Source organism: Lynx rufus, unplaced genomic scaffold, assembly GCF_022079265.1.
Source record: "Lynx rufus isolate CCGP_SWC_20201006 ecotype Redwood Valley unplaced genomic scaffold, mLynRuf1.p SCAF_17, whole genome shotgun sequence".
NCBI classification, from domain to species: Eukaryota; Metazoa; Chordata; class Mammalia; order Carnivora; family Felidae; genus Lynx; species Lynx rufus.
The window spans coordinates 47,677,884-47,691,428 of record NW_025814831.1 but is presented as its reverse complement, the minus strand read 5'-3'; the positions used below and the strand labels follow the sequence as shown (position 1 = coordinate 47,691,428).

The 13,545-nt window shown below is 36.6% G+C and overlaps 1 protein-coding gene across 4 annotated transcripts in view; it reads right to left on the bottom strand.

The window, feature by feature from the left end:
* Positions 1-13,545, bottom strand: part of DDHD1 (DDHD domain containing 1) — a 108,459-nt gene that overhangs the window by 29,689 nt on the left and 65,225 nt on the right. For all 4 annotated transcript variants that reach the window (XM_047079634.1, XM_047079636.1, XM_047079637.1 and 1 more), the window contains 2 exons: positions 9,228-9,334; positions 1,983-2,089 (listed from right to left, as the gene is read on the bottom strand). In XM_047079634.1, coding sequence (XP_046935590.1) covers positions 1,983-2,089; positions 9,228-9,334 — 214 coding nt within the window. The remainder of the gene's footprint in view (positions 1-1,982; positions 2,090-9,227; positions 9,335-13,545) is intronic.

The following is a 13,545-nucleotide window of genomic DNA, read 5'->3' as shown; positions in this document are numbered from 1 at the left end:
GTGGGGATCTGCTTCTTTAATTTGGCTCCTGTGTCCTTGTGACCTGCCCCATCATTCTTTCAAGCATTTTCCTTTCTGTCATGACAAGCAGTTCCAGCTCCGACCTGTACCAATCCTGCCTCAGTCCTGGAATCAGCCATTTCCCTTAGGAACACTAGTTCTTCTGAGAGGGTATTAACAGTATTGGAGACAAAGGTCTGGGTGCTAGGTGTACTCATTGGATTGGGGTGTCTTTACTTTGTGGCCCTTTCAATGCACACAGGTGGGAAATATTTGCATGCATATGTACATATATCCACTTAAATATATAGATATCTCTACATATCCCAATATGTTCAAAATCACTAATTCACATTAATACCCTCAATTCCAATGAGCCCCATGAGGCTGTTTGTCGGCTGTATTTTTAATGAGTACCCCAAGTAACTGTTCTACTTAAGGATGTTTGGGAAACATTGCTCAGGACTGGTGAAACTCAGCCACAAGTTCTTTAGAGCTTTTCTGCAAAATTCAACTGGATTAAAGGACAGACTAATTTAAAACGCTGAGTGTTCTCCATTTATTTCAGTCATCAGTTCCCTCTTTCTACTGAGTATCTGTTTTACTAAACTCCATTCAAAGGATAACTATTTTTGAAGGTGTAAATTAGAAAGTGACTACTTTCTCCATCATCACTAACTAATGTTCAGAGCTTTGAGTCTGATACTTTTTCTAGGTTTTCTTGTTATCAATGTCAACCTAAATCTTTTTACAAAACTCTTATTATTAGTTTCGGGGGACATGCCTCAGCACATTTTACCCTTAAACATTCTGGATACCTTCTTAGGAATACTACCAACCATATAACTGTGTGTATAAGGTATACCCATGGCATCTGAGTGTGTGTGTGTATGTTATATGCTTTCAGCCATCCTCTTTCTTTTTTTTCCCCACTAACTAGTTTCACTTGCAATACTATAATTCAATTTCTTAACCTTTAGGACATATTTAACAACACTCACCATATACTATAAAGGACTACCAACAGGTAAATTCTGTACTTCATGAATCAGGCCTTCCTTGTTGGGTTAGAATGAGGTCCAGAATAGTTTCTTTTACTGTTATCAGATCGTGGCAGACTACTCTGTACTGGTAGAGATATAGGGGATACAGAAAGAGGGGATCCAGAAAGAGGAATGGCGAAAAATCCTAAGGGGATGGCAGCCCAAAGAGAAGGAGGTTCTTCGGCGATTAACCAAACATATTTCTGTAGATGTGCAAGGGATATCCTGAATGAATCAGGAATGGCTCTGAATGAACAAAATCAGAAATGAATTGGCTTGGAGCAGCACAGAGAGCTGTACTGGTAACTACTCCTTGTACCTGTTTTCTCATCTTTCAAATGAAGATATTAATTATATCTACCTCATAGGGTTTTAATGAGGATTAGACAAGCTAACACAAGCTAGGTAATTAACAAGGTTATTCCTATGAAACAATTCTTTTTCTCATATCAATAAAGTGACAAAATGTATTCAGTAGAGGATCTCTCATCCCTCTGAATAAACTTTTACTCTTATACCTCTCAGGGTTATTTTTGTGATGCATAAGCAACATTACTATTTAAGAACTAAATGAATCCACATGCAAATGACACAATAAAAGCAAGTCTATTACACACAAAAAACTTGAAGGAAATTTCTAAATGTCTAAAACTCTTTTGTGAGCACAATAATTATAGATACAATTAATCAGATTTATGAAAAGTGATATTTTTCAAAGAGCTATTTTCTAACCTATCTATTACTTTCAGGTATTAAGGGCTTCCCAATGTGCTGAAGACAATCAAATTCACTAATACAGGCTATTTGTAGATTAATGGATTCCTGTAAATGCTCATTTGCTTGTAAAAAAAAAAAAGTGCATAAAAATTTCAAATTCAGGACACATGCACTAACACTCTAAAAGATACCCAACAGCAACAAGACAATCATGATACTTACTTCATCTCTATAAAGTGGGCTAGTATAATACATTATGTCCATTGCACTGCTGTTCAACATATCCCTTAAACCGCGTACTTTGTCAGGAGTAATGGAATCAACAGTGTCTACAAATTAAAAAAAAAAAAAAATTTACAGAAGATCTTTGTTTTAGGGAAAAATATGAAAAAAATTACATTCTCTGAAACAATAAGTCTTTAAGTTCATGTTTAAGTGTTCAAGAGTGGTTTGGAGAACAGTATGGAATTTCCTCAAAAAACCAAAAATAGAACTACCCTACAATCCAGTAATTGCACTATTAGGTATTTACCTAAAGGATACAAAAATACAGATTCAAAGGGGTATATATACCCCACTGTTTATAGCAGTGTTATCAACAATAGCCTAACTATGGAGAGAGCTCAAATGTCCACTGACTGATGAGTGGACAAAGAAGATGAGGTAGACATATACAATGGCATATTACTCAGCCATCAAAAGAATGAAATCTTGCCATTTGTAACGATGTGGATGGAGCTAGAATGTACCATGCTAAGTGAAATAAGTCAATCAGAGAAAGACAAATACCATATGATTTCACTTATATGTGGAATTTAAGAAACAAAACAAATGAGCATATGGGAAAGGAGGAAAAAGGAGAGAGGGAAACAAACCTCAAGATACTCTTAACAAAAACAAACTGAGGGTTGATGGAGGGAGGTGGATGGGAGATGGGCTAGATGGGTGATGAGTATTAAGAAGGGCACTTATTGTGATGAGAGCAGGGAGTTGTATGTAAGTGGTGAATCACTGAATTCTGCTCCTGAAACCAATATTGCACTGTACGTTGATTAAAAAAAAAAAAGTCTCAAAGAAAAATATTCAAGAGTAGCTTTGGATCTAATGAACTTTCCTTTCTTGCAAAATGTTGCAATCCCCTGCCCCCACCTATCCCCCCCCCCCCCGGCAAAAAAACCAGTAAAAGACAAAAGGGGACGTGGGAAGAAAAGGAACATTAAGGATGAAAACCATTATCAAATCTATAAAGATTTACCATTTTTTCCTATGTACTGGCTTTTGCATGACATTCAGGGGTACCCAGAGCAAAACCAGGCCATCTCTATTCTTGTAACAAGTGTTAAGAGACATGACCTCACTCTTTCTATACCTCTTTTCCTGTTTCCTTTCTCTTCTCCTTCTTTGGCCTCTGCACCTTGGCCTGGCAATACCCATATGGAATGCCTAGAGCCACTGGTGACAAACCAGCAACAAATTAAAAAGTTTGCCTACACTGTACATGTATCTATCTTCAGTGAACCAAAGGTGCTGTGGGCAGGAGCTGCCAAATTACAAATATGCACAAAGGCAAATCAGCAACGGGCCTCCGCAATAAACAAGATTAAGTTGGGATAATTTATTAAAAAAAAAAAGTTACATAAATTGTAGTGCAATTACAGCTAACTTGTGGAAATTCTACTTTGGGAAGATTATTCTATTAAATGCCTAACAAAGTGAAGAAAACTTTGCACTTCTTATAGAAATATAAAGAATCACTATACCTGGATGAGTATCATAATATGAAAGCGCAAGGTGGGCAGCAGAAGGCTTATATTTTTATCTTCCAGTTTCTCACTGCATTGATTTTTATTTATTCCCTACTTTAATACAATCTAATAATGACTGGAAGACAAGGATTCAGGCAAAAGCCAGAAGTCTTTTCAAAGACATAAAGGATATGGATTGCACTACCTATTTTACAGCCTGTGCCCATTTTTAAATTGTAAAAGTGAAAGATGTGACTACCGTGCTGATATGAAAAGTTTAAATGTCATTTTAATGCATTTCCAAAAAAAGTTTGTACTGGGCAATACACATGCATATGAAGAAGATATTTAATATTTTTGTGCAACTGAAAGAGTAATTTATATATGGGAAAACATGTTTCTGCCACCTAGCTTAAGAATATTGCCAGTATCTCTAAAACCCACAGTATATCCCTAAATGATCAAATGCCCCTTCCTCTCAAAATAACCACCAATAAGAAGTTTGTGTTGAGCCACCTGGGTGGCTCAGTTGGTTGAGTGTCTGACTCTTGATTTTGGCTAAGGTCATGATCCCAGGGTCATGGGATCGAGCCCTGTGTTGGGTTCTGCGCTGAGTGAACAGCTTGCTTAAAGTCTCTCTCTTTCCCTCTGCCCTTCCCCCAGCTCACATGCTCTCTCTCTAAAAATACAATAAAATGAAATTAAATAAGTTTGTGTTGATTACACTCCTTACTTTTCTTTACAGATTTCCTACATGTTCATTAATAATTTTAGCCAATTCTGTAGCATTTACTATGTGCCAGAGACTAAATATTTTATTTCATTTTGTCTGTTTTGGAACACTATGTAAATTAACTTACTGTCCATTGTTTGTTTCACCCCGAATACTATGTTTCTGAGATTCACTGATGTTGAGCCAGATAGCTGTAATCCCCTCATTTTCACTGTTGTACAGCACTACACACATAACAATGTACCCATTTTCCTTTGAAAGACATCTGAGTTATTTTTAGTTTTTTGCTAATATAAATTATGCTCCTAATAACACTGTTGTAAATGTCTCCTGGTGCACATGTATGGGAGTTTCTTTAGGATATATACACTGAGGGGTGAAACTGCAGTCACAGGGCACATGCACATTCAACAAAATAAGAATATGTCAAACCATCTTCCAAAGTGATTGTACCAATTCATACTCCCACCAATAGTCAATGATAAATGTCAATGCTGAACATCCTTATCAATATTTGGTATTGTCACTTTCTTAAATTTTTGCCTGATGGGTGTTTAAAGATATTTCATTGTGGTTTTAAATTGCATGTCCTTGATTACTAGAGGGATGCACTTTTTTATTATATAAAAATATGTATTTAAAATACACACACACACATATATATCCACGTGTGTGTGTGTGTGTGTGTGTGTGTGTGTGTGTATGTGTGAACGCGTCTGCCTATCAATATCCATTTGAGTTTCTTGTGCTTTATTCTGGATATTAAAGCTTTGGTGGTTATATCTGTTGTTCTGTTGCAACATCTTTTCCATTTGTGGCTTGCCTTACTTTTAATGGTATCTTTTGAGAAAAAGAAGTTCTTAATTTCAATCTAATCAAATTTATCCATGCTACTTTATAGTTGTGTTTTTGTGTTTTGTTTAAGAACACATTCTCGGGGCGCCTGGGTGGCTCAGTCGGTTGAGCGTCTGACCTCAGCTCAGGTCATGATCTCACTGTTCGTGAGTTTGAGCCCCGTGTCGGGCTCTGTGCTGACAGCTCAGAGCTCGGAGGCTGCTTTGGATTCTGTGTCTCCCTCTCTCTCTGACCCTCCCCCGTTCATGCTATGTCTCTCTCTGTCTCAAAAATAAATAAACGTTAAAAAAAAAATTAAAAAAAAACAACAACATATTCTCCCATATATTTTTTCTAATACATTTTAAAGTCTTAGCTTTCATAAATTATGTGTTTGATCTATCTGAAATGTGAGGTAGGGATCATTTTCATTTTTTTCCCCCATAGGATAACTGGTTACCAAGCACCATTTATGGAACAGGCCACCCTTTACCAGTGATCTCCAAGGCCGTCTCTGTCATACCTCAGGTTTGCAAACTAAGCGCAGATCCTAAGCACAAACTAGGGGTATCTAGTCTGGTGCCCTGATCTGTCGGCTTACCCTTCTGCCAATGTAAATTGTCTTAAATACAAAAGTAGAAAAATAGTTCTGTTATCTACCAGGACATGACACCCTCTCTATCCTCTTGTTCTGTATCTTGCTACTTCTGGGCCTTTGATCTTCTACAATAATTTTAGGTTCAGCTTGTTGAGTTTTGTGAAACTCTACTGGGATTTTGATTGGCATTGCATGGAATCTATAGGTTAGTTTGGGAGAATTAACATCTCTAGGATACTGAATCATCCAATCTATGAAAATGATCGTTGTACATATTTAAGCTATACTGTATCTTTTAACAGTTTTTTTCATTTTTAATATAAATATACATATTTTATTAGATTTCTAGGAACTTTATATTGTTATGCTATTTCAAATAGTCTGCTGGGATATAGAAATGCAGCTGTTTTCACATATAGATCTTTTATTTCACAGCCTTGTAAACTATCTTATTAATTTCATTTTTTCTGCAAATTCTTTTGTGTATTCTGTGTATACAACCATAAGACCCGCAAAGGAAAACAGATCTTTTCCATTCCTTAAAACTATTATTTCTTTTCCTTATCTTATTGACTGGTTACGCCTTCCAGTTGAGGAGCTGTTATAAGAATAGACATCCTTAGCTTATTCCTGATTTAAAAGAAATGTTTTTAGCCCTTCAATACCAATGAGGACAATGATGTTTATTGTAGGTAAATCCTCTTTATCAATTATTTTTAAATCTACAAACAGTAAAATTGACTCTGAGTTTTAATGCATATATAGTTTTGCATAACTAGCACCTTGATCAGGATACAGAACTGTTCCCATCACCCTAAAAAGCTGCCCTTTAAATTAATACCCTCCCCTAAACCCTGTGACCACAAATCAGTTCTGTCTCCATAATTTTGTCTCTTCCAGTATGTCACATAAGTGGAAGCGCAAATTATGTAATCTTTGAGCTTGACTGCTATAATATCGTGATACACAGCTGGCCCCAGACAACAAGGGTTTGAACTGTGCAGGTCCATTCATACATGGATCCTTTTCAATAAATACAGCACAGTACTTACTATAAGTGCATTTTCTTTTCCTTATCATTTCCGAAATAACATTTTTTTCCTTTCTCTCCTTTTTTTTTTTAGAGAGAAAAAGCACATGTAGGAGGGGGGCAGAGGGAGACAGAGAGAAGCTTAAGCAGGCTCCATGCTCAGTGCAGAGCCCGACACGGGGCTTGACCTGAGCCGAAATCAAGGGTCAGATGCTCAACCAATTGAGCCACCCAGGTACCCCAACAATTTCTTTTTTCTAGCTTAATTATAAGAATACAGAATATAATACACGTAACATAAAATATGTGTTGATTGACTATGTTATCGGTAAGGCTTCTGGTCAACAGTAGGCCACTAGTAGTTGAGTTTTTGAGAAGTCAAAAGTTATACACAAATTTTTGACTATGTGAGTGGAGGGGTCAATGCCCCTAACTAGCCTCCATATTGTTTAAGAGTCAACTGTAATAAGAAACTTATGTTTGATCTTTGTCCCTGGTTCTTGCCACAGGGTTACTAAAACCCTTATAATTTCCTGAGTGATGGGTGAAATTCTTTTATTATTCATAATAAGCCTCTTTCAACCATACCTGAGTTTATGCTAATAAGGCAACCCTTGAAGGATGGGGGCTGATTGCCAGAGGAACCAACTATGTCATCAGAGGTTAAACTTTCTGCCTCATCCCGACCTCCATAAAGGAGAGAGGGGCTTGAGATTGAGGTCAATCGCCAACGATTTAATCAATTACATCTACATAATGGAACCCTCATAAAAACCAAACAACAGGGTTCGGGGAGCCTCTGGATTGGCAAACACATGGAGATACTGGAAGGGTGGTGCACTCAGACAGGATATGAAATCGTCACACCTCTTCCCCATACCTTACCCTGCCTGTGCAGCTCTTCATCTAGCTTTTCAGTGTATCCTTTGTAATACCCTTCAAACCAGTACATGTGTTTTAAGCTAGTAAATGCAAGTAAATGCTTCTGTGAGTTTTGTGAGTCATTCTAGTAAATTACTGAACCTCAGGATGGGGTCATGGGATCCCCCACGGGATCCCCCTTCCTCAATTTATACCCAGTCAGTCCGAAGTACGAATGACAACCTGGAATGTGTGACTGCATCTGAAGCAGGGTGGGAGGGGTAGTCTTGTGGCCTTGAGTCCTTAACCTGACTGCTCTCTCTTTGGGGAGTCTGTGGCAGAACTGAGTTAAATTGCAGGACACCCAGAACTGGGAGAAATGGTTGGTATAGGGAAAAACCTCCACATTTTTGGCACCAGCAGTTTTGAGAATAGAGAGAGACAGTAGTGTTTTTCCTTTAGCTTCTTTCACTCAGCACAATGCCTTAGAGATACTAACACAGTAGTTTAAACCTAACAGAAAATTACAAATTTGAGTTTTATTAAGTGTTCATTCATCTGTGTTGTCTACATCCTTGAGCAGACTCAGAAATTCATCTGGGTAAATGGGAAAAGCCCAAAAGATAGTGTTATTACACTAGAACTTTACATATGTGCTCCTGCTGCTGAGAAGGCTTCTTTAGTCACTAGCATTTTTTTTTTTTTTTAACTCATTACAAGTTTGGATGCCATTTTGGTTTATAAGTGACATTCCTAACTGACTATGAGACAGAATCACAGTCTTGGAAGAATCCTTGGAGATCATCCAGGGAGGCAGTTTGGTACTGTGACAACAAGGGCTCTGGTATCATACAGACCTAGATCCTGCCTGCCATTCTTAGTTAGATTCACTTACCTTTTAATGAGTTTCAGTTTCCTTATCAGTAGAGAAAACAAACTAGGTATATTTCATTGGTTTATGAGAAAATTCAATGAGACACTCCACGTAAAATGTCCTGTGGAGTGCTACGCACACAGGCAAAGCTCCACAAAAGCAGCTGACATCATGTCTAGTACAACTCATTTTCCAGATTATGCAAATCATCGACTGAGACATGCTACTCTAATGGTTTAAATATTAAAATATTAAAACACAGTCATAACTCTATGTAGAGGAAGATGCATATTTTGGATAACAGTTCTTAAAGGAAGCAAACAAAAATGATTTTTAATTAAACAAACATTGTATAATTCTCTATGCTAGATTATAACAATTCACCAGCCTGAGGAGTGCAGGAACCACAAAAGAACACAAAAAACCTGAGATTTTTATCTTCCAAATATAGGAAAAGAAAATTATTAGAAAGAAAATGTAAGCTCATATGGAACCGTGGACAAATATTCTTAGTGTTGACAAATCACTTTCTATCAAAACCTTTAGACATTTTGTTCCTCCCACGTGCTCCACCCCCCCCATCCACAGAGGGCAGGGGTGAAAACTGTGCTGTGAAATCAACCTGTGAAATCAACATGTCAATATAATTATTTTAAAAATCAATGGATTTTATGTTAATAATCTAGAACAAAGAGTGAGTATACTCAAGACAACTTAATGAAAGGCTCTTTGTTTCCAAAGAGCAACTTTGTTGCCACTGACTAAATCATTTAATTTTTAAAGAAACTGTACCTCCATCAAGAGTAAGTTTTGACCGCCACTCAACAGGCAGAAATTCAACATGTGTTGCATGGTTGGAAAAATGCCTTTCTTCTATTTTTCTTGCAGCTTCTCTCATCCTAAAAAAAAACCAAAATAAAAACAAAACGTTATCAGAGTAACTTCTCATATGTATTTATATGGTATAAAATATCTTTAACCATACAACTTCTACTTGTTAACTTTGTCCAATTATATTTTAATTATTGTTACACTGTGCAGTATTTCACAATACTAGGACTCCCTCATTTCAAAGATATTTCCCTAAATTTGTCATCAGTGATTTCAAGTATTACAAGCTTTCACATTATATCCTAAATAATTATATATATTAATCTTCAGTAGACAGAAAGTGCAACAAATCCACCCTGTGCCATCACCCTGCCCCAAATATTGTCAAGTCATGGCCTGTCTTATTTCATCTATTTCTCCACTCATTCTCCCCATAATATGAATTTTTAAATTTTATTTTCAAAATTCAGATACAGCAAAGTTGACTTTTTTCCCCTTTTGGTATCAGTTGTATAGATTTTGTGGTTAGCATCACCACAATTAAGATATAGAATAGTTCTATTATTTCTCCAAATCCCTCACACTAACTCTTTATAGCAGTGCCCTTCCCCCATAATATTTTAAAGGAAATCCCAGATATCACATCATTTCATCTGTAAACTGTTTAGTATCTATTTCTAAAACATAAGGAAAACAACCTATTCTGTACTATTATCATACCAAAACTTTTAAAAAATGTTTATTTATTTTTGAGAGAGAGAGAGACAGAGAGTGGGGTGGGGAGAAGGGGCAGAGAGAGAGGGAGACATAGAATCCAAAGCAGACTCCAGGCTCTGAACAGTCAGTACAGAGCCCGATGCGAGGCTCAAACCCATGAACCATGAGATCATTACCTGAGCTGAAGTGGGACGCTTCACCAACTGAGCCACCCAGGCACCCCCCAAAACTAATTTTTTTTTAAAGTTTATTTCTTTTTGAGAGAGAAAGAAAGAAGACCCCAAGCAGGCTCTGCACCGCCAGCACCACTAGCTTGGAGCTGGACGTGGGGCTCAGACTCACAAACTGTGAGATCAATGACCCGAGTCAAAATCAAGAGTCAGAGGCTTAACTGACTGAGCCACCCAGGTGCCCCAATCATACCAAAACTTTGAACAATTCTTTAATTTCAGCAAATATGTAGTTTAGCAGTTCCATTTTCCCAGTTAGACTATGTTATTTTATAACATAAAATATATTTTTACATTTTAATTGAGCTCCAAATACAACAGTCCCCCCTTTACATGTGGGGATACATTCCAAGACCCCCAGTGGATGCATGAAACTGAAGATAGTACTGAACCCTATATATATTGATTTCTCCTATACATACACACCTATGACAAGTTTAATTTATAAATTAGGCACAGTGAACGTTTAATAACAATAAAAAACAATTATAACAACACAGTGTAATAAAAGTTATATGAATGTGGGCTCTCAAAATCTTATTGCATTGCATTCATCCTTCTTCTTCTTGCCATGATATATGAGATGCTAAAATGCCTACGAGGTGACATGAAGTGAAGTGAATGACACATACATCGTGACACAGCATTAGGCTACTATCATCTGCTTCCAGACTGCAGTGGACCCCAGATAACTGACATCAGAGAGGGTGCAACTGCAGATAAGGGTGGGGGTTGGTTGGTGCGGGGGGGGGGACTACTTTATAGTCCATGCACTGTAATTGGCAGGTATGTCTCTTAAGTGTCTTTTAATCTACAGGTTCTTCTCCCCCCCCCCCCCCCGGCTTTTTTTTTTTTTTGTTTTGTAATTTATTTTTGTCCTGCAGAGTTCCTCAGAGTCTGATTTTTAATGACTGTATCCCCATGGTATTTAACATGTTCTTTGTCCTCTACTTCCTGTATCTTGTTAGTGAGATATAGGGGCTTGATCAGATGAAAGTTCTACTATTTTGGCAAGACTACTATTCCATAGGTGCATACATCTGTGTTTGTCTCTTTCTGGTGAAGCTAGCAGTTATGACGATCACTGCTTAGATTCATTTATTTATTATGGTTCCATCACTCCTTATTTGTTTGTAAAGCTTACAATTCTAGAAAGAGAAATTTCTTCACATCAAATATTTGGTTGCTTTGGAATACAACCAAATCGTTTCTGTATGAAATGAGAAAGTGAAGGATGAATAGTTAATTCTTATCTTCTATTAACAATTTTCAAAATACTGAGTTCTTAGCTTCTATATTTTTTGACATATTTACTAACTCATACACTTAAACATATTTGAAGTGGAGTGTTTCAATCCACTGTAGTTATTATTCTTACGGATGCTCAAATTGTCTCCTTTTTTGATCAGTATATCTCTTCAAGTTGGCTTCTGGTGTCCTTTTGACACGACCTCCCTAGTTTTTCCTTCTGAACAATCAAGTGGCTTTTTGGTTTGTTCATAGAGTTGTGCAATCACTGCTATTATCTAATTTCAGAACTTACATCACCTGCAAAAGAAATAATGTAGCCATAGCAGTCACCTTCCCATACTTCCTCTCCCTAGGCCCTGGCAATCACGAATCCACTTTCTGTCTTTATGGATCTGCCTATTCTGGGTATTTCATATAAATGGAATCATACATATGTGGCCTTTTGTGTCTGGCTTCTTGCACTCATCATAACGTTTCAAGGTTCACCCACGTTTATTGTGAATCAGTACTTCAATGCTTTTTATAGTTGAATAATATTCCACTGTATGAATATGCTTTTGTTTATCCATTTGCATTGGAACGTTTGGATTGTTTCTAATTTTTTGGCTGTTATGAATAATGCTCCTATGAATATTCTTTAAAAGGGTTTTGTGTAGATATATTTTCAATTCTTTTGGGTATATACCTAGGGGTGGAATTGCTGGCTTGTATGCTAACTCTACGTTTAAATTCTTGAAGAGGTGCCAAACTATTTTCCAAGGCAATTACACTATTTTACAATCCCAACAGCAACATAGGAGAGTTCTAATTTTTCCACATCTTCACTAATACTTGTTATTTTCCAACTATTTGATAAGAGTCAACTTAGCAGGTATAGAGTGACATAACATCTCTTTGTGGTTATGAACTGCATCTCCCTAACACTTAAGGATTTTGAACATCTTTTTATGTGCTTATGGGCCATTGGTATATTTTCTTTGGACAAATGTTTATTCAGATCCTTTACCTATTTTAAAAATTTAGGTTTTTTTTAACTGCAAAAGTTCTTTATATATATCCTAGATACCAGATCCTTCTCAGATTATGATTTGCAAATATTTTCTCCCATTCTGTGGATCGTCTTCACTTTCTTGATAATGTCCTTTAGAACAAAAGTTTTAACTTTTGCCAAAGTCCAATTTCTCTTTTTTCCTCTGTGGCTTCTACTTTTGATGTTGTATCTCAGGAACCATTGCCTAATCCAAGGTCACAAAGATATACTCCTAAGTTTTAAGAGTTTTATAGTTATGGCTCTTATATTTGGGCTTTGATTAATTTTGAATTAACTTTTGTATACATGTGAGGTAGGGTTTAATTTCATTCTTCTGCAGATATATATCCAGGTGTCCTAGACCATCGGTTAAAAGGTTATTCTTTCATCAATGAATTGTTTTGGCACTCTTGCTGAAAATCAGTCCAACTCTGATTCTAATTCATTCATCTTGCTTTGTAGCAATTTATGAAACTGGGAAGTGTTAGTCCTCCATCTTTTTTTTTTTTTAAGATTGTTTTGGCTACTCTGGGTTCCTTGCATTTCCATGTGGATTTTATTTATTTATTTGTTTATTTATTTATTTATTTATTTATTATATGAAATTTATTGTCAAATTGGCTTCCATATAATACCCAGGTGCCCTCCTCAGTGCCCATCACCCACTTCCCCCTCCCTCCCACCCCCCATCAACCCTTAGTTTATTCTGTTTTTAAGAGTCTCTGATGGTTTGCCTCCTTTCCTCTCTGTAACTTTTTTTTTTCCCTTCCCCTTCCCCATGGTCTTCTGTTAAGTTTCTCAGGATCCACATAAGAGTGAAAACATTCCATGTGGATTTTAGAATCAGCTTGTCAATTTCTGCATAAAAGACAGGTAGGACTTTAATAGGAATGTGGTTAAGTATTGCCATCTTAACAATATTAAATCTTCTAATCCAGAAACGTAGGTTGTTTTCATTTACTTAGGTCTTCTTTTATTTCTTTCAATGGTGTACTACAGTTTTCAGTGTACAAAACTTACACTTCTTTTGCTAAACTTATTCCTAAGTAGG